Source organism: Lynx canadensis, chromosome E1, assembly GCF_007474595.2.
Source record: "Lynx canadensis isolate LIC74 chromosome E1, mLynCan4.pri.v2, whole genome shotgun sequence".
Classification (NCBI taxonomy): Eukaryota; Metazoa; Chordata; class Mammalia; order Carnivora; family Felidae; genus Lynx; species Lynx canadensis.
The window spans coordinates 17,691,221-17,718,167 of record NC_044316.2 but is presented as its reverse complement, the minus strand read 5'-3'; the positions used below and the strand labels follow the sequence as shown (position 1 = coordinate 17,718,167).

At 45.5% G+C, this 26,947-nt stretch overlaps 1 protein-coding gene across 2 annotated transcripts; it reads right to left on the bottom strand.

Moving 5' to 3' along the window:
* Positions 1–12: 12 nt before the first annotated feature.
* Positions 13–22,410, bottom strand: SPAG5 (sperm associated antigen 5). Of its 2 annotated transcripts, none has more exons than XM_030295008.1 (24): positions 22,263–22,410; positions 21,896–22,021; positions 14,391–15,478; positions 14,111–14,288; positions 9,051–9,125; positions 8,719–8,811; positions 8,493–8,627; positions 8,155–8,274; positions 7,942–8,034; positions 7,726–7,839; positions 7,255–7,348; positions 6,907–7,054; positions 6,725–6,827; positions 6,401–6,534; positions 6,063–6,201; positions 2,452–2,563; positions 2,198–2,284; positions 1,814–1,934; positions 1,593–1,704; positions 1,136–1,216; positions 816–971; positions 654–728; positions 442–522; positions 13–209 (listed from the first exon to the last, which is right to left on the bottom strand). In XM_030295008.1, exons 1-24 carry the CDS (start codon positions 22,311–22,313, stop codon positions 138–140), a joined length of 3,588 nt encoding a protein of 1,195 aa, XP_030150868.1. In that variant the 5' UTR covers positions 22,314–22,410; the 3' UTR covers positions 13–137. The 2 variants fall into 2 exon arrangements, with proteins under 2 accessions (XP_030150868.1, XP_030150869.1); XM_030295009.1 differs by having other exon boundaries at positions 14,111–14,285.
* Positions 22,411–26,947: the final 4,537 nt, after the last annotated feature.

Here is a 26,947-nt window from a genome sequence, read left to right as displayed (position 1 = left end):
AACCTGAAGAAATACATTAAATATACTTTATTTAAATAGCATTAAACATAGCTAGCTCTATGCCGGTTGGTCCTGATGTTGGGGTAAGGGAGTATAGTAGGTAAAAAGGGGTGAAATGGATTCGAGCTTTCTGTTTCTTAGCTCAGAAATTCCAGCAATCCCTGTAGCTCCTTGCAACCCCTCACAACCTCTGGGATGGATAGCAGAGTCTGCAAAAAGAAACAGAAAAGGCAGCTCAAGGTCACAAGTCCAAGGCTCTCAGCCCCAGGGAGCACCAACTGAGTCAGAGAGGAGAAAGCAGAAGCCACAGGGAAGCCTGCAACAGTGAGTCAGGCCCAGTGCTCAGCACCAGCTGAAAACCAGAGCAATGCTCATCAGCACTTCCTGGGGCCAAGCCCCGTGCCAGGAGACTTAGCTGCATCAACTCCTTCCCTCCTTTACCTCATAAATATGCTGAACGATGTCATCTAGTTTCTTTAATTCCTTGTCAGAGCGCCGAAGATTCTCCTCCAGGATGTTTCTCTAGAAAGCAAATAGGTTGCATTAAGTCCTATACTCAGAAGAACAGCATAGCTTGTGGGGCAAGGAAAATATGGCAGACCACTTGCTAGTAGTAGTGGGAAATGGCCCTGGAATGACAAGGGAATTCTTACATGGCTCTGGAACTTGACCATGAGTTTTGCCTTCTCATTTTTCATCTCCAGGAACATCACCCTTAGCTTGTCCACCTGTAGATATGTCCATATCAGCAGAGGCACAGCCTAGGGTTCCCTCCAGGTGCCCAGCTCCTTTGTTAACTCCGAGTCACCTCTCACCTCTTGGGAGAGCCACACTTTCTCCTGGATCCAGTTAGTGGCCATAGGCTGACAGTCGGGATTCAGCTGACCTGCTAGGGTCTCTTGTAGCACCTTAGTCTCTGTCTCCGCACGCCGAAGTGAGCGGGTGAGCTGGGTGACCTCCTCTCTAAGGCTCTGGGGATGAGAATGGAGAGGTACCCAGTGCCCTCAAAGGGCCTCTCTATCCTTTTTATCCCATGTAGTGACCAAGGGTAGACCAGGGGATCCAGTTCCCATATTTGAGATTCTAGCTATCAGTGACACAGAAGGCAGATGGCCAGGCATCATCCTGAACGTACTATGAGTTCGCCACTCTTGTCTATCTGCTCTAGGATCTTCTCGTTCTGCTGTTTTATCACTTCCTGGAGCTCCTTTTCATTCTGTGAGGGAAAGGGAGGTAAGAAGTACTGGAAGAGCTGGCTTCTTGGCAGCCCTTGCCAGGAGATAGGACCCATGTTTAACTCCAGTAATACCAATTGATAACACCCCAGTTCTTCCTCCAGGGCTATGTTAAGCAGGCACATTTCAGTGTTGAGAGAGTTCCGCCAGAGTTCCTGACTTCTAGGTCAGCCTGGCAGATGGGTCAGCCCATAGCTAATTCCCAAACATGTGAAATGTCTGACCCCAGGAAGGGCAAAACTAGGGCAATGGTTGGAAAATCCCCACCACCCAGATTCCTGGAGAGACCATGGCTCCCAGTGGGCCAGTAGAGCTGCCCCAGTTCTTGATCGCCCCACTTTCAGGCCCCTCCTTCACCTTGTAGCGCAAACACAGGGCCTGGTTCAGCTTCTCTATATCTGCTTCCTTTGCCTTCTGGGCTTCCTGATGTTGTTCTTCCTGGGCCTGTAGCCTAGCCTGCAGATCACAACTAGGGGAGGGAAGAATTCAGCATTATTTCTGTCTTCTCAGGCACTGGCTGGGCCCTTGACCTATCTCACTTGACCTGTCCTCTCTAATCAAGACTGCCCTCCACTCACATCCTTCGCTGCAGAGTCCTGATGGCTTCTTCTTTAGACTCTTGCAGCAGAGAACACAGGCTTTGCAGCTCCAGAGTCATTGTACCCACTTTTGCCAGGCTCTTCTCCATGCCTGGGGTCTCTGAAAGAGCAAGTCCTAGCTGGAGATAGAGCCCTTTGGCTCTGGAAGGAAGAAGTGTGTGTAGCCATCATTGCCACAACTCTTATCCATGTTCCCCACCCATAGGATTTGAATGTCCGGAACACTGCAGATCCCAAAAGGCAGAAACAAAATGAGCCCATGTAAAATTGAGGTTTTTAGAGCAAAGCACCTCTCACTGCTTTAGTCTTTATCATTAGTACCAGATCTAGAAATGAGGCAGGATCCCTGGAGCCCATCCTAACCTGTAGGCTGAAGGGAAACCATTGAAGCTACTCTGGTGAAAGCACTCTTGTCACTTCCAAGCAAGGGCACAGGAGCTGCTTCTGGCTCTAAAACAAAAACCAACCAAGGTAGAAGGCTCCTCTGGTGACCCGGTCAAGGGTCTGCCATAATAGAAGCCAGGGAGACAGAAGTCTGTTGGTGGGTATCTTCAACAGCTGAAGATATCAGGGGCAAGGTCACAACTTTCCCACCCTTAAATTCCAGGGCCTTTAACCTTCATCTGCCATTGCTGTCAAGATGTTTCCCAAGAAGGCACTGTCAGCAGGTGGAGGGTATTCCTGGGTAGGAGCACAGGCTGTGCTTACTGGGAGGGTCTCTGCTTCAGCCTAAAGATAAAGGAGAAAAATTATCAGCTGCTCTTCGGGGTTCATGATTTCCTAAACTTCCAGGTACTCACCAGCCGTCTCCTTTGGAATGTTATTGTATCTCCTCCTTTTTTTTCTCTATCTTCAACTCCTCAGCAACTTTCCCTGAATAACTTCTCTCACTAAAACAATAACAACTAAAAACAGAAACCTTCTTCTTACCTTAAATCCCATCTTAAAATTGCCCTTTCTCTTTCCCTTCTATTAAGAAAAAAGAAAAAGAAAAACAAACAAAATAAAAAAAAAAAACAAACCTGCATTTCCTGGGGCACCTGGGTGGCTCAGTCAGTTAAGCGTCTGACTTCAGCTCAGGTCATGATCTCACAGTTCATGGGTTCGAGCTCCACGTCAGGCTCTGTGATGACAGCTCAGAGCCTGGAGCCTGCTTCAGATTCTGTGTCTCCCTCTCTCTCTCTGCCCCTCCCCCGCTCATGCTCTGTCTCTGTCTGTCTCTCTCTCTCTCAAAAATAAATAAACATTGAAAAAAAAATTTTTTAAACCCTAAAAAACCCTACATTTCCTGCCTAAAATTGCCACTATCTACTGACTCCTTAGCCCACTACACTCAGCCTTTTCTGCCCCACCATTCTACCAAAATTCTTGTTTGGTTCACCAACAGCATCCTTACTTTCAAGTGCAATGGACACTTTTCAGCTGTTTTACCTGACCTATGTGATAATCGATGACCATGTTCTTCCTTTAGAAACGTCCTTTCCTCAGCTTCTGGGACAGGACTCTCTCTCCTTCACAGGTAGGCTTCATACCTTCCCATTTCACCTACCCATAGGTCCTTCCTTAAACTCTTGGGAGTCCTTTTGGTTCATCCTTGGCCTTCTTTCTACTCTAATCCATTCCTCATGTGGCCTCACCTTGGGAACTCCACAACCTCCGCTTCTATGTGGATAACCTTTCAATCTGTCTCTCTCAACTGTATTATTTTCCCAATCTCCAGACCCAAAGGCTCAAATCCCTGTGAAAATCTACCAGAATGGTCCATAGTTAATCTGACATTCAGATGTATAAAGCTGAGCTCACCATTTTCCCTGTTCCATCCCACCAAAAATCTGGTCCTCCTCCTGTATTTACGATCTGAGAGGGGGGGCTGGAGGTGGCAGCAAATTAAGCCTGCAGTTCAAATCTGGCCTGCCACCCGTTTTGGTAAATAAAGTTTTATTGAAATACAACCATCCCATTTATATACATACTATCTATGGCTGCTCTTGAGCTACAAAGGCAGAGTTGAATAGTTAAGACAGAGACAACATGGCTCACAAAGCCAAAAAGATTATATTGTACTTTAGAGGAAAAGTTTGCCACCCTCAGTTCTAGAAAGTATCATCATCTTTCCAGCAATCTAGAGATAATCATTCACTCTTGCAACTTACTCCTACACCAAATTGGTCTATTATTTCTATTTCCCTAATAGGTATTGAATTCATCCAGTCCATCCTCTCCTCTACCTTTTATAATTGCCATTAGTTCAAGCCTTCAGGCCTCTGGCCTACTATCCTAGCCTTGTCTCCATGTCATTCTTTTTTTTTTTTTTTTTAAGTTTATTTTGAGAGAGAGAGGGAGAGGGCATGCGGGGCTCGATCCCATGAACTGTGAGATCATGACCTGAGCCAAATCAAGAGTCGGACACTGAACCAACTGAGCCACCCAGGTGCCCCTCCTTGTCATTCTTGCCCCATGTAGCTCTTATACTCTATTTATGAAGAACTACTTCCCAGTCCCCAAACTTGCCAAATTCCATATGAGCAGGGCCCTGCCTTGTTCACTTGTAGTCCCAGCACCTCACCCAGGTCATGTTACAAGGTAGATACCACAAAAAAAGTACACACAGTGTCTTTCTGACTTTAACAGACTGTTCCCCTCTACCTGGTAGGTCTTCCTACATAATCCCCCACCCGCCTTGGCCTTCAAACTTCCAAACCTGAAGACTGCCCAATTGTTACCTGCTTTGAGAAGACATATTAACTGTCAAAGGTAGAACTGATGTTTTTTCTGTACTCCCACAGTGGTCATCCATGCAGACATCTATCATGATCACAAGTCAAGATGTCAAGTTTACACCTATCTGCCTTCCCTGTAAGACTGTGGATTCTTTGCATTTCCTGTGCTCAGCACACACTGGGGTCAAATCATAAGCACTTCCAGGTTTTAGGACCGTGGGTGTATCTTTTACTATTGAATAAGCTAATTAACTCTCTATTCTTTTTTTTTTTAACTTTATTTATTTATTTTGAAAGAGAGAGAGAGAGAGAGAGAGAAGCGGGGGAAGGGCAGAGAGAGAATGAAAGAGAATCCCAAGCAGGCTCCATGCTGTCAGCTCAGAGCCCAATGCGGGGCTTGATCCCATGAACCCTGAGATCATGACCTGAGCCAAAACCAAGAGTTGGCCACTTAACCAACTGAGCCCCCCAGGAGCCCCTAGGTCTCTATTCGGAAAGATATCAACAGTTTATTGTTTAGTGTGCACTGTGGGAAAGTCAAAGAAGCAAGGCTAAATTTCTGCTTTCTTTAAATATAGTCTAGTTGAAGAGACCAGATATCCAAGGGAAACTAAGGCAAGTGCAAAAGGGAGAGCAAGTTCATGACGAATACAATAGGAGATTACTGAGTCCATGTGATGGTGGAACATTTCAAAGAAGGTGAAATAGGAAAATAAGGAAAGGAAAAGGTATTTCCAGTTTGAAGACAGAGGAAAATGGACGTGGTAACAGCCCAAGCCTGGGTGTGAATAGAAATGGGACCTGTGTGTAGTATACAGGCAGTCTAGTTGGAGTAAAGAGTTCATAACAGAGAGGCAGGAGACAGATGAAGAAAAGTTTAAGTGACAGGATGAAGAAGTCTTATAGGCAACTGAAAGTCAGTGAAGGTCAGAGATGAAACAAGAGTAGCATTTTAGGAAGACCATTCTATATAATAAAGATACAACTGGAAAAACTCTCAGTAAACTAGGAATAGAGGGGAACATCCTCAACCTGATAAAGAATATCTAGAAAAGCCTATAGCTAGGGGCGCCTGGGTGGCTCGGTCAGTTAAGCAGCATCTGACTTTCGCTCAGGTCACGATCTCACAATTTGTGAGTTTGAGCCCCACATCGGGCTCTGTGCTGGAGCCTGCTTCTGATACTGTGTCTCATTCTCTCTCTGCCCCTCCCCCACTTGTGCTCTGTCTCTCAAAAATAAATGTAAAAAAATTTTTTTTTAATTAAACAAAAGCCTATAGCTAACATCATACTTGATGAAGAGAAACTCCAAGCTTTCCCTCTAAGATCAGGTACAAAGCAAGGATGTCCCCTTCTACCCCTCTTTTTCGACATCATAGTGGAAGTTCTAGCTAACGCAGTAAGATAAGAAAAGGAAATAAAAGATATACAGATTGGGAAGGAAGAAATAAAACTGTCTTTGTTTGAAGATATGATTGGAAGGGAACAGAAGGAACCCCCGGATCCTACCTTCTCCTTTAGTTTTGCCTGTAGGAAGAGAGTCAGTCTCTGGAGTCGCTCAGTTAGCACCCCTAGCTCTTGGGAATACTGACGTGTCTTCTCCAGGTCTTGTTCCTGGTTCTCTGCTATGGTACTAGCCAGTTTAGCCCTAAAATAAGGAAGGAACAGAGAAAACAGCCAAAGACCAAGCAACCTTCTCCGAACACCTCTCCCAAATCCCCATACAGAGCTGCATTCAAAAAGGGAAACAATACACTCTCTTCCTTCTTGGAGACTTTAGCTTCCAGAAACGTTCCCAGGAAACATAAACACTTAGCAGGGGAAGCACCAAAAGGCAGAAATCTTACTTCAGGTTCTCTACAGTGTCCTTGAGGCCCTCACACTGCAGGCTGCGCTCCCGGAGCACTTCCAGTGTGGTTTTCAACTGACACTCAACCTGGCCCAGCTCTAGGTGAGCAACCTGATTCTCTTGGTCTGCAAACTGGGGACACAGGAAAAGGAAGGCAGGCAAGGAGCAAGAGAGGGAGGGGAGAAAAATGAGACTAAGTGGGAAATTTTAGAGCCCTGGGAACAGAGGCTTTTTCTGGTCCACAGTCTCAAACCTCACCTCAATACCATTAGGTGAAAGTCACACTCCTACCAGTTCCCCTGCCCCAAGCCACATTTCTTACCTCCAGCGTCTCCTTCAGGTCCTGCACCTCCTTGGTCAGGACAGCTTGTTGTTGCTGCAGCTCTGCCTGCATGTGTTTTAGTGCCACCTCTTCCTTTTGCCATCTGCCAGAGACCTTATATTAGACCCCCTCAGTCCTATATCCTGGGCGCCTACTGCCACAATAGCCTGATCAGAACTCACTGAGTAGCCTGCTCCTCATTGCTCTGGGTAAGCTTGCAGACCAACTCATCCTTCACGGCCAGGTCCTGGGTACAATGGGCATGCTGACTCTGTAGCTCTTTTAGCTGACTCTCCACACTGGCCAGGATCTGCAGCTGAGCCCGGAGATCTAAACCAAAAGTATCCTAATTGACACTATGTAGTCATCGGGCCAAAACCTCCCCATACTTCTGCTCCAAAACAAGTGCTCTAGAGCACCCCCTGGCTCTACTGCCACACCCCAAACTTCAGCAGGGCACAACTGCTTTCACATGTGCGCATACACACACACACACACACACACACACACACACACACACACACACCTACCTGTTGCTAGGCGACTGTTTTCCAATTCCAGTTGTTCTATTTGGCCTTTGCACTCCTCTAAATGGGTAGAGACTTGTTCCAGCTCCCTGGAAACCTAGGAAGAAAAGATCGTTTTTCTACCACAGGTTTTCCTGAATCAGGAATCCTAGGACTCAGCCCAGCTTCTCTTTCTGGACAGGACAGCAAAGCACCTTGTTCCTAGGCAGCAACACTGCAGAAACAGGCTGGTCCTCAGGAAAAAGTAGAAAGAGGAGAAAAGTTGCTAAAGAAGGTGCTAAAGAGCAAAGGAAACAACTGGGCCCAAGGCCATCTATAGTGAAGGGACCTGGCTGGTTTCCAAACCCAGAGTGGAAAAAAAGACAGGTCCAGCGTAAGAGGCTAACGATACCACTCATTAGAAAGTCCTTCTGAAGAGAAGGAGGAAACTAGCTAGGCCTTAGGCCTAAGCAGTCCCCCACTCCTGGTTTGTACCTGCTGTTTTTCCTCAACTGCAGCATCACGTTCCTGCAGGGTCTGCCGGCTCTTGGCTATGAGTTTCTCTGTGAGTTTTCGAGACCGGCTCAGCAAAGCTGTCCATGTTTTATACTACCGGGGGAAGCAAGCAGGTCAGGGAAGCACGTTTGAGGCAAGGCTCCCAACAGGGCTGACTGTGCATAAAGGAGTGATATGATGGCCCCAAATACTCACATCCAACTGCATGGATATCCAGTCCTGTTGTAAGTTTGATGTAAGACTCGCTGTCTGCTGACCCAACTCTTCTTGCTCAGTATGAAGCCCTACCTACACAAGAAGGATTGCCTATGGAGACCCTTTCCTCTGGAAAGAACAAAGTGGGGAAATAATGGCCATCCTCCCGGTATGTCAGTATGGACCCCAGGAAAGAAAATGCCTTCAATTTACCAGCTGGGTCTGGGTGTCCTTCAAAAGGCCTCTGAATTCCCCCAAGGAAGCCATGTCCTGTTCCAGCTGGCTGATGCGCTGGCTGGCACGTGCACAGAAAGCCTCTAGCACAGTCTCTGCCTATTAAGGGGAGAGGTTGCGAGGACATGGTGGGCAGAGGAGTGAAAAAGCGCAAAAAGCCATAACTCTCCACTATTATTTAGTTTAGTTTAGTTCATTACTCCTCAGAGCTGGCAGTTCTTAGGCCACCCACCTGTGTCGCAAGCGAAATTTATGTTCCTGCAGGAACCCTGGGGAAGACACCTCCCACATCCAAGAACAAAAGCCTGACACCTTACCGCATCCTTGCCTCTGACGGCCATTTCCTCTTTGTGTTTCGCCTCCTCCTTTTCTGCTTTGAGGCTCTGGAGCCTTGCCTTCACTTTCTTCAACACATCAAAACAGCAGGAGACCAAGGTTTCTGCACGCCGAGACTATAAGACAAGACTCAGACATGGTGTCTAGTTCCTTTTTTTGGCTTTCAGTCTCACCAGAGGCCTCTGCGTTCATATTCATGCTGCTTACCTCCTGACTCACGGTAGTTTTATCTTCCTCTAAGTGCAACAGAGACAGATGAAGCAAGGATATCAGCTCTTTGGAAACCAGCACCCATGACTGCTGTAGAGGGAAAGGTGGTTAGGCTAGATCAAATAAAGTCACTAAGTAGGAAGTAACAGGGACACTGGGGAGGAAAACCACTGACCCCAATTTCAAGCTCCCAGGAAGGAGATGTGCTTAACAAAGGTTTGGAAACCTCCCTTTACTACCATAGCTGAGTATCACCATTTGCTAACCACCCAAGGTTTTCCATGCTTGATGTTCACAGGAGACCCAGTGATGGTATAATCAAAACTTACCATGGCATTCCTGGCCTGCTGCAGAGCCTGTCCGATCTCTTGACTCTCCTGAAGATGCTGAGGTTTCTTACTTAGCTAGTCAGAGAAACAAAGTTGTGCCTTCTGCATAGGCATCATACACAGCCAGCACCACATTCCCCCTCCCACCCACTGAGACACAGGAGCCTCTCCTATTAAAAGCAAGAGCAAAGCTCACAGCTCAATGAGGCCAAGCAAAAAAAAAAAAAAAAAAAAAAAAAATCGAGGCACATAAAAATTCCTTTTCAAAATAACCTTATTTTTTTTCTAACTATAAGGATGACATGCATTTATTGTAAAATTTTGGAAATATAGAGTGAATAAAATGGAAAAAGAAACCATTAGTTTTACCACCTGGAGCAATGATTACTTATATTTTGAGAGAGAGAGAGAGAGAGAACACAAGAGGAGAAAGCGCAGAGAGAAGGAGAGACAGAATCCCAAGCAGGCTCCACGTCATCAGCGCATAGCCCAATGCAGGGCTCGAACTCAGGAACCATGAGATCATGATCTGAGCCGAGATCAAGAGTCGCACACTTAACTGTGCCATCCAGGCAGGCGCCCCTGGAGCAATGAATCTTACCAACAGTATAGCAGCCACCCCCAAAAGGTTTCCACATAACTCCAGAGATTTCCTTACTATAGGGATTTGCTAGAAGTGGAATATATTACTTCCCTCAGGTGTCAGAAAAAAAGTTGCAGACTGATTTAGAAAGAAACTACCATATTCAATGAATTTTAAGATGATTATCTTTTTACACAATGCCACTGAAATTGGTATATATCTTAATATTGATGGTGTTTTAGGTATGATAAATGACAGTAATGCTTAAGAAAACTACAATTGAGATTATAACATAAAAATGAATGTGTGGTCCTGCTTTTATTATTTAATTTTATTATACTGTTATTTAGCCCTGAATTTCTTTAAAAACATTTTTTTTTTAATTTTTATTTATTTTTGAGACAGAGAGAGAGACAGAGCATGAGCAGGGGAGGGGCAGAGAGAGGGGGAGACACAGAATCTGAAGCGGGCTCCAGGCTCTGAGCTGTCAGCACAGAGCCCGACGCGGGGCTCGAATTCACGGAGCATGAGATCATGACCTGAGCTGAAGTCGGATGCTCAACCTACTGAGCCACCTAGGCACCCCTAAAAAAAATTTTTTTTAATGTTTATTTATTTTTGAGACAGAGAGAGACAGAGCGTGAGTGGGGAAGGGGCAGAGAGAAAGGGAGACACAGAACCTGAAGCAGGCTCCAGGCTCTGAGCTGTCAGCACAGAACTCGATGCAGGGCTCAAACCCATGAACTGTGAGATCCTGACCTGAGCCAAAATCGGATGCTCAACCGACTGAGCCACCCAGGCGCCCCTATTTAGCCCTGAATTTCTATTTACTGTCCTCACTGGAATAGCCTGAAACTGGGACATCTGCTTAGGGGGACCTATCAAAGTAGAGTACCACCCATTTTTAACTTCTGCTGGTATTTTACCTCACATTGAAACTTCTCAGAGATTATCTGAACTCTGATTTCCTTTCTTTAAAAACCATGACTGCAGGGGGAGGGAGGCAGTTCATGAGTTCGAGCCCTGTGTTGGGCTCTGTGCTGACAGCTCAGAGCCTGGAGCCTGCTTCAGATTCTGTGTCTCCCTCTCCCTCTCTCTCTCTCTCTCTCTCTCTCTCTCTCTGCCTCTCCCCCACTCACTCTTGCGTTTTTTCTCTCTCTCTCTCAAAAATAAACATTTTTTAAAATTTGAAAAAAAGGGGGGGTACCTGGGTGGCTTAGTCGGTTAAGTGTCCGACTTCAACTCAGATCATCTCATGATTTGGGAGTTCGAACCCCACACTGGGCTCTCTGCTGTCAGCTTGAAGCTGCTTCAGATCCTCTGTCTCCCTCACTCTCTGCCCCTCCCCCACTAATTCTTTCTCTATCTCAAAAATAAACATTAAAAAAAATGTTTTTAAAGAATAATATTGGGGCGCCTAGGTGGCTCAGTTGGTTGAGCGTCCAACTTCACCTCAGATCATGATCTCACGATCTGTGGGTTCGGGCCCCACATCGGGCTCTGTGCTGACAGGGCAGAGCCTGGAACCTGCTTCAGATTCTGTCTCCCTCTGTCTCTGCCCCTCCCCTGCTCATGCTCTGTCTCTCTCTCTGTCAAAAATAAATAAACATTAAAAAAAAAATTTTTTAAGAACAATATTACTTTAAAAAAATAAAAAAGGATATATCCGAGGAAGAACTACTGAGTCAAAAAGTTTGAAATGCTTTAAGGGTCTTACTTTCAAAAAAGTTTGAACCAATTTATATATCCTACTGACAACAGGACAATACTAGCCAGCATTATCTATTTTATTATTTACTATTTTGTTAGACAAAAATAGCATCTCATTGTTTCAATTTGCAATTCTCTGATTACCAGTAACTTTCTCAAATATTTATTAGTCATTTTTATTTTCTCGTTCTCTGTCTATTCACTGTGTTGGCACAGATAAAAATTAGTATGCTATGCAGAGGACTTTCAAGTTCTGAGAAAAGCAGGGAGCCATCATTACCGCTGAAAGGCAGCCATCGTCTGAGACAAAACCCACTGCCGGAGCAGCAGTGCTGAGTCACGATGTTACAGAAGTCTGGATTTAAGGAGATAATCTTGAGGAGTTCACCACTCCCTTCCCCAGCGAGGCGGTCATCATTCCCTCCTGCATTGTACAGTGGGGCACGGAGTATTCTATGAGTACAACTAGTGCTCAGAGGTGGGCAGTCAGGCAAGTGATGAGATTAGCGTGAAGGGGGCACCCAAGCGGCAAGGACAGGGCATTGTGATGGGGAATGGCTGAAGGTGCTGTCACTTCCCCTCTTTGGCTCTGCTTCAGTTGCCTCCAAAGGGATTTGGCAAGCTTCAGGGAAAGGCCGACTCAGGGATAGGGATGGGGATGGGGATGGGGATGGGGAACAAGGTCAGGATTCTGGCAAAAGGTAAAGTCTTATTTTGAGGATATTTTCAACCCAAGGTCTTTGGGCGTCTGGAGACCATCTCTTCTTAGCAGCAGCCACCCATTACCCCAAAGGCCCCAGTACTGAGGCTCTCCATTCCTTCCCTGGACACCATTCCCTTCCTTCCTCAGTCTGTGCTGTCACAACCAGAATCCTCTAGAACAGTAGTCTTTAAACTATTTTTCTCTCAGATCTCTCAGAATAATTTTGAAAGACTGAGTACGCTTAAGTTTAAATTGTTACAAAGGCTGGGGCGCCTGGGTGGCGCAGTCGGTTAAGCGTCCGACTTCAGCCAGGTCACGATCTCGCGGTCCGTGAGTTGGAGCCCCGCGTCAGGCTCTGGGCTGATGGCTCAGAGCCTGGAGCCTGTTTCGGATTCTGTGTCTCCCTCTCTCTCTGCCCTTCCCCCGTTCATGCTCTGTCTCTCTCTGTCCCCAAAAAAATAAATAAACGTTGAAAAAAAAATTTTTTAAATTGTTACAAAGGCTATAATTTCAACCATATTATAAACACTGATAATTTGAAATAAAACTGTTAGATCACTCTTAAATATATCCAGTGGTATACTACATCTAGCATAATGATTTAAAGCCTATTTGATGCCATTAAAAAAATGCACCAACCAGGCGCCTGGGTGGCTCAGTCAATTGAGCGTCTGACACTTGATCTCAGCTCAAGTCATGATGTCATGGTTCATGAGTTAGAGCCCTGCATCGGACACAGTGCTGACAGTGTGCAGCCTGCTTGGGATTCTCGCTCTCTCTCTCTCTCTCTCTCTCTCTCTGCTCCTCCCATATGCGTTCTCTCTCTCTCTCAAAATAAATAAATACACTTAAAAAAATATTTTGAAAAAAAATGTACACTCTTCTTCTTCTTTTTTTTTTTTTTTGAGAGAGAGAGGGTGCAAGTGAGCACCCAGAGAAAGAGAGAGAGAGAGAGAGTAGCAGGGCTCACTTGAAACATGGCTCATGTTTTGTTTTTGTTTACCCGAAGCAGGGCTTGCGTTCACCTGAAGTGGGGTTGGTGATCACCGGATGCAGGGCTCATGCTCACCTGAAGTGGGCACGAGCTCACCCGATGAGGGACTCAAACTCACCGACCGTGAGATCATGACCTGAGCCGAAGTCAGATGCTTAACGATTAGGCCACCCAGGCACCCATGCACAAACTCTTCTTAAACAGTCAGACATTTTTTATCAGCCCTTCTCCTTAAAATTGCATGTTTACTCCTCTCAGACTTTTATCCTAATGTAATATATCTTAAGTCTGTAACATACTTAAAGTCTATTATTCATCAATATCACTGCAACAGCAGAAGTCCATTTTACTCAGTAAAAATTTTATTGGGAATCGTCTGTTAATGAAATGGATATAGCTTCCTTCCCCATATTAGTTCATGTGTCTGTGGATTACTGTAATTCCTACAATAAAACATGGCTCAGTGACAATTCTATACCTATTTCTTTTCTTATAGATATAAGCACTCAGACTCTTCTTCACATAAATAATGGGAGGAATGGAGGTAGGAATGGAGAAAGAGAGGAGGGCGTGTCACCCAATCTACGAGCTCCTTTGGAGATCCATGCCAAAAATCTCATAGTAAACTTTCATCAAAAATTTTTAATGATCCACAAATATAATTAAAGTCTTCCTTCAATTTTGCTGAAAGCATGCAAAAATGGTGTTACATAACCATTGCAGTCATTTGCTTTCTCAGCATGTACACAAACATTTTCTATTGTCCTTTGATTGCTATTCCTTGACAATGTAAGATTCAGGATAGGTAGTAAATATGCTGTTCTTCAGTAAAGGGGGCAAGGGCAGTTGAGAATGGGAAAGTAGGAAAGAAAAAAAATTGGTCAAAAGTACATGTGGAAGATGAAGACCTAGAAACTGATTCCTTTAAAATTTTCCTTGCATATATTCCCTCGGAAAGTCTTGATGTATCCCAGGAGTAAAGTGAGTACCCACAGCTTTAAGGGATTTTCCAGATCCTCAGCATACATATTCTAAGGAAAAGGGCCCACTGGGAAGAAGAGCTTTCTTACCCCACTGGGAGAGGTGTCAGTCTGTGTGCTACTGTCCTGAACTTCTGAGTGAGGGACAGTCAGCTGCCTCTTCCAGTCCCGCAGCTGGCGGGAGAGAACCTCCAGAATGACAAGAGAGTTCAGCAGGTTATCTTCCAGGTCATGTCGAGATAAGGCAGTCAGATCTGGAGGATGGCTGCTGCAGCAAGAGAAGAACATGAGGAGAAGAAAGGGAAAGGGATGGGAGTGGCAGGTCCAGATTAATGGAACCCAGGAGGCACAAAGTTACCGGGACACTTACCCCCATAGGAGGTGCTCTGTCTCAGAAGTACCATCCTTGATGTCCACTGGGCCTGTCTGGGAGGTGTTTGTACTTTTTTCCTGCGCTGCTGGGGGAGTAAACCAAGTCCCCACCGAGCAAGTAGGGTAAGGGGTAGTGCCAATCGCTGCGTCCCGAAGCACAGAGGGGAGGGATAAGCTCTGGCGGAGATTTTCCAGCATGACCGAGGTATTCACACCTTTTTCCAGCCAAGCCAGTGGGGACATCCACGGCCCTGTATCAGAGACAAGAATCCTACCAGCATCTTTTACTGCTGGGCTTGGAGCAGCCTGGGATTCCATTTCTCCTGGATTTGGGGTCAGGCATGTGGATGGAATAGCTTCCATATTTGAGACAAGTGCTTGTTCTCCTAATTCACCCTCCTCAGGGAGTGTGGGAAAGCTCAGTTCTCTTTCCTCTACAGCGCTGTGCTCTACAATTTCCTCCCCTGGGTCCACATGAGTGCCAGGGAAATCTGCTGCTAAGGCAGTTGAAGGGGAGAGCCAGAGCCTGGAGGAAGGCAAGAAGGTATTTCTTTCGGAAGGGACTAAGTCCTCAGGCACAGCCTCAGTCCCGTCATCCCTGAGGCTTTCTTTGGAGCAGTGTGGCTGTTGCCCAGAACAGGGATTTGGCAGACACTCCAAGACATGGGATGGAGGACGCTGAAATGTACATTTCTCAGACGTAGCAGGAACAACTTCTGAAAAGCTGTCTTCTATGCAGGCCGCCACCCCCTCTCTTAGCAGATCTCCTGGCCTCAAAGACTCATCTGGAGAGAAGCTGTTTGTCTCTGTCGTGGAATCTAAATGAGCCTCAAGGGTAACTTGCTGTTGCCCCACTGGAGAGGATACGAGGACCATGGTTTTAACCACATTGTTGTCCAGTGGGTCTACTGCTTCCTCAGATGTTTTGGGAGTAGAGTTGGTTTGGGGATTCAGATCTATGAGCCGCTCATCTGATTCATGCTGACAAGCTTCTAGCCACTTTGAGGGATGGCTGAACTGTTCTGAAGGGGAATCTGTCCTCTTGGCATTGACAAAATCCACTGGTGATGCATTGTTGTTGCCTTCCTGCCAAAAGAAACAGAAGTAGTTGGCCAAGGCAGTCATTTCTAGTTCCCAACATATAATTACGGGTATAGGATACTGTCTGAACACAAAGAGTTTTCATTACCTCTGCTTAGGTAAAAATTGGCTAAGCCTGGCTGCTCACTAAAGAAACCCTAACCTAAACCTAAACTAAACCCTAACTAAAGCTGAGAAGTCATCTTAGGTTTTTTCCAAGTGAATCAGTCTACAGTATAAACAAGGCTGAGATAATCTATTCATATCATGGGGAGATGGTAGCTTGAATGTGACCCCACTTGTCTCCAACCCCTCCCTCCCATTCCTTTGAGAGAGGATCCTGAGGTAAGCTCTGCCAGACTCTAGAGTTGCTACAAGATTTTCTCTTCTAGAACAGATGAAAAACTGGGGACCAGAGTTAGTGTAATGTCTTGCTGGGGCCCACAGAGATCCACAAACCCTAGGAAAAAGGGCAACGTCAACCTGCACTAGTGACCTAGTCTCCCTGGCCCCAAGAGCTGAATGTGTCCTAAACACAGGAGTTGAATCCATTCAACCCTTGGGATTTGAAGAGCTCTAACCTTTGTAGCAGAGGAAAATGAAAAGCAGAGAGACTTCCTGCTGGTACCCTCATAAAGGACTGATAACCCCCATATGCCGGTTCACAGGGACAAAGACCCACTGTACCTTCTACCACCTGCAGGGTTGCTGGTACCTGAGACTCAATGAACAAGAAAAAGAAAATATGAATGTACTTAAATGGATCTAATAGCCGGAGAAAGGGCAAACCCTAAGATAGTAAAGTAAACCCTAACAAAACAGCTGATGGGGGGCGCCTGGGTGGCTCAGTCGGTTAAGCGTCCGACTTCAGCTCAGGTCACGATCTCGCGGTCCGTGAGTTCGAGCCCCGCGTCGGGCTGTGGGCTGCTGGCTCGGAGCCTGGAGCCTGCTTCCGATTCTGTGTCTCCCTCTCTCTCTGCCCCTCCCCCGTTCATGCTCTGTCTCTCTCTGTCTCAAAAATAAATAAAAAACGTTAAAAAAAAATAAAAAAATAAAAAAAATAAACAGCTGATGGAAGAAACAGACGACAAGGTAAGACAATTCAAATACAGCACACATACACAAAGACTTTTTTTTTTTTTTTTTTAATGTTTATTTTTGAGAGAGAGACAGAGCATGAGCAGGGGAGGGGCAGAGAGAGAGGGAGACACAGAATCCAAGGCAGGCTCCAGGCTCTGAGATGTCAGCACAGAGCCCAATGCAGGGCTCAAACTCACGAAACACAAGATGATGACCTGAGCTAAAGTCGGACACTTAACCGACTAAGCCACTCACATGCCCCAAGACCTTCTGAAAATAATAAAAATTACTTTTAAACAACAACAACAAAAATGAACTTTTAAGCAAAAAAAACTCATTAAATGAACTGAAAGAGGATGGTCAGAGTTGAGGCTCAAATTACTGGCCTGGGTAATCAAGTGGAAAAATATCTTTTTTATTTTTATAATTTTTAAAAGTTTATTTATCTATTTTGAGAGAGAGCATACATAAGCAGGGGAGGAGCAGAGAGGGAGGGAGACAGAGAGTCCAAAACAGGCTCCACACTGCCAGCACAGAGCCTGATGTGGGCTTGAATCCACGAACCACAAGATCATGACCTGAGCGGAAACCAAGAGTAGGCTTTAACTGCCTGAGCCCACCCAGACGCCCAAGTGGAAGAGTATTTTAAAGCAAAGACAAAAATGCAAAGAAATGTATATCTTAGGGAAAAGCTAAAAGAACTGGAAGATAAACCCACTAAACCTAACACACGAGGAAAAGAAGTTCCATGAAAAAAAGAGAATAGGGGCGCCTGGGTGGCGCAGTCGGTTAAGCGTCCGACTTCAGCCAGGTCACGATCTCGCGGTCCGTGAGTTCGAGCCCCGCGTCGGGCTCTGGGCTGATGGCTCAGAGCCTGTAGCCTGTTTCCGACTCTGTGTCTCCCTCTCTCTCTGCCCCTCCCCCATTCATGCTCTGTCTCTCTCTGTCCCAAAAATAAATAAACGTTGAAAAAATAAAAAAATAAAAAAAAAAAGAAAAAAAGAGAATACTTATAGGAGGCACTAATTAACAAATATTAGAAGAAAATGTCGGGGCGCCTGGGTGGCGCAGTCGGTTAAGCGTCCGACTTCAGCTCAGGTCACGATCTTGCGGTCCGTGAGTTCGAGCCCCACGTCAGGCTCTGGGCTGATGGCTCAGAGCCTGGAGCCTGCTTCCGATTCTGTGTCTCCTTCTCTCTCTGCCCCTCCCCCCCTCATGCTCTGTCTCTCTCTGTCTCAAAAATAAATAAACGTTAAAAAAAAAAATTAAAAAAAAAAGAAGAAAATGTCTCTGAGGTAAAGACCAGAGTTTGCATATTGAAATGGCTCACCAAGTTCCAAGCAAGATTGATAAGAAAAAATAAAATTTCTGAACCATAAGGAAGATAAAACTATTTTAATATTTTTAATGTCTATTTATTTTTGAGAGAAAGGGAGAAAGAAGGAGAAAGAGAATGAGTGGGGGAGGGGCAGGGGACAGAGAATTGGAAGTAGGCTCCACGGTGACAGCAGAGAGCCCGAAGTGGGGCTCAAACCCACAAACTGCGAGATCATGACCTGAGTCAAAGTCAGACATTTAACCGACTGAGCCACCCAGGAGCCCCAGAAGATAAAAACCATTTTAGAAGCTTGATATAAAGACCCATTATTAAAAAAAAAAAAAAAATCAGACTTACATGAAATCTCATTTACAGCAGTGGATGAAGCTTTAAAAAATAAGGTTGAGCTAAAATGGGCTTCCGATATGCTGGCAATGTCCTAAATACTGACTGGGTGTTGGTTACTATGATGGGTACTTTATACAAATTTGTTAAGTTGTATGTTTTATGTACTTTCATATATTTTATTTCAATTTTGAAGTTTTTCTTTCAAAGTGTTTTAAAGGAAAAGTAGAAAATAAAAGGGATGTCAAAAAGATATGAGGTAAAAACCAACAAAAAGAAAGATAGGATATACAAAACATAAATCAGTCTGCATTAAATAGCCCAGAGACTAAACAAACCAAAGACTTTTAGGAATGCAAAAGTGCACCTTACAGTTTTTGCTGTGTTTATCAAGTTCCTATTTATTCTTTTTAAATATCACTTAAGGAGAGACGCCTGGGTAGCTCAGTTGGTTGAGCATTCAACTCTTGATTTCAGCTAAGGTCATGATCCCAGGTTCGTAAAATCAAGCCCAAGTTGGCTCAGCGTTCAGTGGGAAACCTGCTTAAGATTCTCTCTCTCCTTCTGCCCCTCTCCCCTGCTCACTCTACCTCTAAAATAAAAGTATGATAATATATGGATGTGTGTGGATATAAACACATACAGACAGATAACACATAAAGAGATGCAAGAAAGGGGGCACCTGGGTGGCTCAGTTGGTTAAGCTTCTCTTTATTTCGGCTCAGGTCAGGATCTCACAGTTCGGTTCTGGAGTTCAAGCCCTGCCCTCGGGTTATCAGCATAGAGCCTGCTTGGGATTCTCTCTCTCCTTTCTCTGCCCTTCCCCTGCTCTCTCCTCCCCTGTACTGCACCCCACCCCACGCCCTCGCCAAAAAAAAAAAAAAAAAAAAAAAAAAAAAGGATTGTCTTTTTTTTAATGTTTGTTTATTTTGAGAGAGAGAGAGAGGGAGAGAGAATCTAAAGCAGGCTCTGAGCTGTAACAGAACCCAACAGGAATGCCGGATCTCAAGAACCGTGAGATCATGACCTGAGCCGAAATCAAGAGTCAGATACTTAACCCACTGAGCCCTCCAGGTACCCCTAAATAATCAAAAATTTAAAAAGCAAAAAATAGTGGGGTGTCTGGGTGGCGCAGTCGGTTGGGCGTTCAACTTCAGCTCAGGTCATGATCTCACGGTTGGTGAGTTTGAGCCCTGCATTGGGCTCTGTGCTGACAGCTCAGAGCCTAGAGCCTGCTTCAGATTCTGTGTCTCCCTCTCTCTGTGCCCCTCCCCTACTCACACTGTCTCTCTGTCTCTGTCTCTCTCTGTCTCTAAAATAAAGATTAAAAAAAATTTTTTTTAGCAATAAATAGTTATTTTGTTGGGAGAAAAACTCTTTTTGTCTATGTAGCTGAGCGTATCAGGAGGTAGCAGAAGGGAGACCTAAATTCCATTCCATTCTATTCTACTACTGTGATTAAATGGCTATGGTTACATTCTATCAAGTTCTATGAAGATCAGTTCCCACTAGGTACTTTTCTTTTTGTCTAAGCTATACTATCTAATTTGGTAAATTAAAATTAAATAAAACTAAAAATTTAGTTCCTCAGTCACATTAACTACTGTAAGGGTTAAATTGTAGTGTAGGGCTAATGCTTAGCTTGAAAAATAACAGCTTTGTGTTGACACTGAAGGTTAAGCCTTGCTTTGCTCTGGTAAACTACGCCTCATACCCTTGTAAATTAGGCTTCACCAATTAAGGAAACAAAAGTTCAAAGAAAAGAGCATCAGAGGCAGGGTCAAGGAGATCCACTGGTTGCAACTTAGAGGCAGAAAGTCTAAAGTAAACACCTCATTAGGCAACTGTTTCTAACTCATCTGGAACCTGTTTCTTTTTTTTTTTTTTTTATATATGAAATTTATTGACAAATTGGTTTCCATACAACACCCAGTGCTCATCCCAAAAGGTGCCCTCCTCAATACCCATCACCCACCCTCCCCTCCCTCCCACCCCCCATCAACCCTCAGTTTGTTCTCAGTTTTTAACAGTCTCTTATGCTTTGGCTCTCTCCCACTCTAACCTCTTTTTTTTTTTTTTCCTTCCCCTCCCCCATGGGTTCCTGTTAAGTTTCTCAGGATCCACATAAGAGTGAAACCATACGGTATCTGTCTTTCTCTGTATGGCTTATTTCACTTAGCATTACACTCTCCAGTGGAACCTGTTTCTTTGTTCTGTTCCCAGGTGATGATAAAACGATGTGATCGGTTATAAAAACTCTGTACCCCGGCTGTTCGGGGCCGCACTCTTATCAAGAGTGTTGGTCCCGATCGGTCGGCCTTGCCTCTCATTGTAATAAACTTTGTTGTGACTGTCACTGGTGCCCGTAGCATTCTGTTTCAGGAGTCGTGTGGATGCAACACTACTAGTGTTCAATACCCACATAACTAATAGCCACCAGACTGGACAGCACAGATTATCAAACATTTCCATCGTCCCAGAAAGTTTTTTTCTTTTTAATGTACGTTTATTTTGAAAGACAGAGAGAGAGAGAGAGAGAGAGAGAGAGCGAGCGCACATGCGGGCAAAAGAGAATCCCAAGCAGGCTCCAGGCTCAGCACAGGGCCCAACATGGAGCTGGAGCTCATGACTATGAGATCATGACCTGAGAGGAAATCAAGAGTTGGACGCTTAACTGACTGAGCTACCCAGGGACCCCTTTCATCCCAGAAAGTTCTATTGGTGTTAGAGTGTTTTCAAGAAAGGCTGCTACCCTCATACATCTGTTATTCAGGCCGCTTAAGATTCTGTTTTTACATTTTCTTCTTTCCTCCTCTAACCTATTTTGTTTATATCCCATCTTCCAAAAATAGTTCAGGCTGCATAAAAAAGAAGATAGATGGACAGATCAACTTAATGAATACAAAATCATAGTCAAGAAAGAAAAAGAAAGCAGATTTTCGTATTTCAAAGAGTAATAGTAGCTACACCTGATGATCAAATTTGACCCTGAGCTTTTTAGAAGCCAGAGCAAAAGGGAAAATATGGTAACCTGCTTAGTTCTCATTATCAGAAAGAAAGAAAAAGTGATTTCTTCAGGAAAACAATTTTCCCAGGCAGTTAAGTTCTAAAAGAAATTTCTTCAAGGAACCTTATAGAGGGGTCAATCTCCTTCTTTGGCAAGTTTTTACAGCAACTGAAAAGCAGTTTATACATGGGTACTTCTCTCAAGACTTTTGACACATGGACAACTCAGTGAGGGCACTTCTACCAGGGGCTAGTTTAAGTGAAGATGATCCAAGTACCCTGCCTTCCAGTGGGGTAACTTGACTCCAGAAAGAGTTCTGACTACTTCTTGGAATGGATATGAATATTGCCTCACTACCACAGCCAACTAACTGATCTCTGCTTGAGTGAGCCCACGTTTAGGGGGAAACCACTAATCAAAGCGATAGTATTTCTCAGTACTTTGGTAAAAGTTTAACGGGGGAAGACGTGAGAAAAACTAACAGCCAAATAGAGGTCCGGGTTCTCAGTGGATTTCCTTTAACCACCCTAGGGCACCTCTCTGTTGGCCTGAATAGCTGTAAATGGATGTCACTAAGGTAGAAGACTTCATTACCGTTATTAATTATGTTCCAGCCTTGGCCCTCTGTTCCTCTGAGCCCTCGGCCTCGGCAGAGAGCCCAGTCGAATCTCACCTGCAGTCCCAGCTTGCACAGTGATGAAGTCGGCGAGTAGCATCCGGGGGGCCCTTTTCCAGAGTTGGTGAGGGCACCAGGCTGCAGGGTAAGTTCTCGAAGAGGAGTTCTCATAGCTGGTTTTCCCTGAGAAAGAACAGAGTGTGAGAAAGCCTGAGCTGGGTCTTCCCTCTCTAATAAGCTCCTGGGGGCAATAGGAAGAGTAGACTTCCACCCCAATGGCGCTGAAGTTGCGGGACCAATAAGACTCCACACACATCGCGGTCCCCAGGCTGGACCCAGCTTTCCCCGACACTCGGCGTCGCCGGCGTCTCCCCCACCGAAGCCCCGATCCAGCTCTCTCTGTCCCTGAGGCTCTCCTGCTCACCGACTGGGGCGAACGCGACAGGCTAAGGTTCAGTTTTTTCACCCGCCACATTTTCACCACAGAATACGGGGTCGATCACCTCCCAGACCCAAGAGGTGACGCCATCTTCACCCGCCTTCTTTATTTGAACCCGCTCCACGCCTCCCGATTGGCTGCTGGGGCTTCGGTGCGTCGGCCAGACGCGTCGGCTCAGGGCTCGAGCCCGGCGGGCAGGGGGCGGGGCTTGGTCCGGCCCCGCCCCCACCGGCCCGCGGGCCGCCCTCGTTCCTTTGACCGAAGCCTCCCCCAAGCAGCTCGGGCGTGGGCTGGAGGGCTGCTTCACCCTGAGGAGAGGGTACCGCTGACAGCTGGAGAGTCGAGTATCCTGTCCCTCCCGCTTCCGGTAGACCCCCCCCACCCCCCACACACACCGTCAAGAAAAGTTGTCTCGGTTGCCTGGCCTCAGGAAGTCCCTCCTCAGGTTTCCCTTAGTTACCTGGCGCCTCAGGCTCGACCGGAAGGAGCCGGCCGCGAGTGCGGAGGGGAGAGGTGAGTGGAGCGTTTTGGAATCAGGCTTCCTCGGGGCCTTGGCGCCTAGGCCCTGCGGCGGCGGTGGTGGCCTGAGGCGGAATTCACCCGCGCTGTCACTGAGCCTCCTCACGGTTTCTGGTGTTTTCTTGGGACTTCCCTCGGGGCCTGCAACAAGTTTGCGGGAACCACGGCTAACGAGTATTGAACATTTGTTATGTACCTGGCACTGTTCCAAATGCTTTATTATCTATTAACTGCTTTAATTCTCCCGGGAACCTGTGAAGTAGGTACTGTAAATACCACCCTTTTACAGACAAGAAACGCAGTCATAATGAAATTGGCCCAGTGCCCCGCAGGTAGTTAAACAGCAAGAGTCGAGATTTCAACCCGCGTTACCAATAAAGTACTATATTCTCATGTCAGCCTGAGTCCCCTCCGTGGGAAATCTCCTTATGGAAGGTGGAATTGATTTTTGGAAACAGCCTAACGGTAGGTATTCAAAATTAATAGTTTATGATAAAGTGTGTTCTTTGCAACACTCACTGCGCCTTATTCACACTCTTGAGAGTCTTAATGAATTGGAAAAGGAAATCATCCAAAGAGGAGGAACTATTAATCTGTCATGAACTGCAGGGCCCTCAGGGGATGGGCTTCTCTAGAACCCTGTTGTCTGATACCATGTGGCCAACATGTGATTACTGAACATTTCAGATGTGGCTAGTCCAAATTGAGATGTGTTATAGGTGTAAAATACAAAACCTGGGTTTCGAAGACTTTGAGAAAAAGATTATAAAATATTTTTTAATATTGATGTCACGTTGAGATTCTATTTTAGGTCTTGTTAGGTTCAGTAAAATGCATTAAAATGAATTTCACCTGTTTCTTTCTACCTTTTTAATGTGGCTACCAGCAAATTTAAAATGACGTATGGGAGCTTATATTGTACTTCTATTGGACAGCACTGCTCTAGAAACATAAGAGTCCCAGCGTGCAGGCACTACAGAGAACAGTTGCTTGAATGGAAAACTGGAAGAAGGACAATGTAAGAGCACACACAGACTTGAGCCTGGGGTTTCCCAAGACTCAGCAGAGAGAATCCCAAGGTGTATGTACTTCTGTTCCATCAAAAAGATTCAGCAAATAAAACAAGGGTGGAAAATGGCAGAAAAACCAAAACAAAACCAAGTGCAAGGGGTAAAAGCTTGTATTATAGAAATGTGTGTATTGGAATGCTTAGTTCTTGTCGCAGTTGGTGTATCAGATGCTAGGTGAGTAGCCAAAATGATATGGTGCTTCCAGCAGCAGATGAGGAGGGATATGGAAGGGTAGATGAGTGGGAAAATACCATTATAAATAGGTAACATAAACATAAATAGGATGTTTGTTGGTGGTGTTTTGCATAACTTCTTAAATGTGGTGTTTTTCAAATTATAAAAGTATTCGATTTTTTTTATAGCAAGTGAAACAATGCAATGCAAAGATATATTAAAGACAAAGCCTCCCCTCCTGTCCATTCTACCTTTCTGAGGTAATCAATAGTGTGTACACCTTTGTAAAAACATATATGCATACACATACACACAGAAGTTTTGTATGTCTTTATTTACACACACATTTCCGCCCACCCCAAATTAATTGATTCATAGAATGGGGTCTCTAGTGTCTTTTTTTTTCTCCACTTCTCTCCCATTTTTTCATGTTTTCTCTCTCTCTCTCTCTCTCTCTCTCTCTCTCTCTCACACACACACACACACACACACACGGAGGGGAAGAAGGCATTGAGTTCTTCACAAAAATGGCATTATTTCTTACACTGACATTTTTTTTCCCCTCACTCAGTGTCTTGTATAGAGTTGTTTCATTAAGTAAATTCTGTCCCCAGCGTGCGGCTTGAACTCTCAAGAGTCATGTGCTCTACCAACTGAGCCAACCAGGTGTCCTTATATACAGCCTTCTACCTCAGCTGATAGAGATGTAATTAATTGATTTGTCACTTCATATACCTTGCCCTTTTATAAAAAATAGGTTCTCTATTATAATTTGTAGGAGTTTTATATTATAGACCTTAACTGTCATCACACTGCAAAATTTTTTTAGATTTAGTTTTATCCATTGATTTATTTTCATGCTGTCAGCGTGGAGCCCAACTTGGGGCTCAAACTCACAAACTCTGAGCTCATGACCTGAGCCAAAACCAGGAGTTGTACACTTAACCAACTGAGCCACCCAGGTGCCCCTGTCCATTGACTTTATTAATGGTATCTTTGGCCATACATATAATACTTTTATGTGGTCAAGTTGTTTATCTTTCCTTTAAGACTATCTTGATAGTCTTAAAGATAGTTGATTGAGTCATTCATCAAATTTTTACATAAATATATTTTTCTTTTATAGTGCTTTCATTTTCTGTCTTGGTTTAGGCGTCTCCTCCATCCCTTGATTGTGTGGGACCCAAGGAATTTAACAAAAATCCCCTACCCCTGGACAAGCAGGCAAGACTAACTCCATTTTGTGCTACACCCACCATGTCATGTATAACCCCCACATGACCTACTTTGCTAAAGACACTCCCCCACCCTAGTCAAGCCGCTGAGCACACCCTTACTGGAAACCAGCTCGTATAGGAATATGGAACCCCTAACCGCCAAAGAATGTAAACTCCGCCTTTTGCCCGCCAAACTTGTGCGCCAATTCTAACCAGAGTGATAGGCTAGTTCAAACAGTTACTATAGGGTAAATTGTAATTCAATTGGCCACCTGCATGTGGACTGACAAGACTATGCAACTTTCTGTGTGTGTTACAATCTCATTGGCCACTGGCCCCTATAAAACTGCTACGCCTTTTAACCGAGGGGTCCAAGTCCCTGCTCCTCTGTGTCGGGTATACTTGGGCCCAAGCTCGAGCTTGCAAATAAACCCTCGTGCGTTTGCATCGGTATCGGCTCCTTGGTGGTCTCTCGGATTTGAAATTGGGGGCGTTACATTTGGGGGCTCGTCCCGGGATTCAAGAGACCCCCAGGACCCCACCCGGAGGGTCCCACGTCTGGTGAGTGCACTCAGCTTATACCTTTAGCGCACATATTTTCTGAGAGCTCTATACTGTATCTCTACCTGTAGGAATTCCAAACTGTCTTTGGGTTGGCATTGGCTTAAGCGGACATGCTGGCGAGCCGTCGACCGGAGGTCTTGGGAGATGTCCCTTGCCCCCGCCAGGAGGATGAAGTCCTCATCTGTGAAGGGGGCCGGCTGCCATTACGGACAGCCAGCCCTTCGTTTTACTTTCTGTTTTGTCTCTGTGGCCGCGCTGGAACGTTTGTCTGTGTTATTGTGTCCTTGTTAACCGTCATAACTCTTTGTTTCTTGGTGTGGATTGAAATGGGGCAGACCCAAACCAGCCCCCTGTCTCTTATGCTCTCCCACTTCTTGGACGTTAAGGAAAGGGCTCATAATTTGAGCACAGACATAAGAAAAGGGAAATTTCAGACTTACTGCATGTCAGAATGGCCAACCTTTGACGTGGGATGGCCCTGAGAAGGAACTTTCCACCTACCTATTATTTTGCAGGTCAAGGCCGTAATCTTCAAGGACAAACCGGACGGCCACCCTGACCAGGTGCCCTACATCCTGGTCTGGCAGGACATGATTGAAAACCCCCCTTCTTGGCTAAAACCATTCTTACCCCCCAAAGCAGGACCTACCAAGATTCTAGCCCTGCGGAAAGCTGAGAAGGAGACTGAACACAAAGGCCAAAACGCCCCTTTATCCGGTCTTGCAGGATTCCTCTCCGGAAGACCTGATTCATCCGCCGCCCTACCAGGCTCCCCCTCCCCCTTCCGCCCCTCCATTGGAAGCACCAGGGGCTGCAGGAAGGGCATCACCCCTCCCTGATGAAGGAATTCCTGTGTGTGGGCCAGCAGCAGGGACACGTGGACAGAACCACCGGGCGACCCCACCCTCAAATATGGGGCCGGCGGACTCCACCACCCTTCCCCTCCGCGCCATGGGGCCTCCCGACGAGTCTGGAGAACAACCAGTGTTATATTGGCCGTTCTCCACCAGTGATTTATATAATTGGAGAACTCAAAATGCAAAGTTCTCCGATAACCCAAAAGATTTAATTGGGCTTTTAGATACTGTTCTCTTTACCCACCAGCCTACTTGGGATGACTGTCAGC

Excerpts from the sequence above, each read along its gene's own strand:
- SPAG5 (XM_030295008.1), bottom strand. The coding sequence starts at position 22,313 with ATGTGGCGGGTGAAAAAACTGAACCTTAGCCTGTCGCGTTCGCCCCAG. Across the intron at positions 22,022-22,262 it reads TGTCGCGTTCGCCCCAGTCG|GGAAAACCAGCTATGAGAAC; the intron begins GTGAGCAGGAGA and ends GTTCTTTCTCAG. Across the intron at positions 1,217-1,592 it reads CCCTGTGTTTGCGCTACAAG|AATGAAAAGGAGCTCCAGGA; the intron begins GTGAAGGAGGGG and ends TTTCCCTCACAG.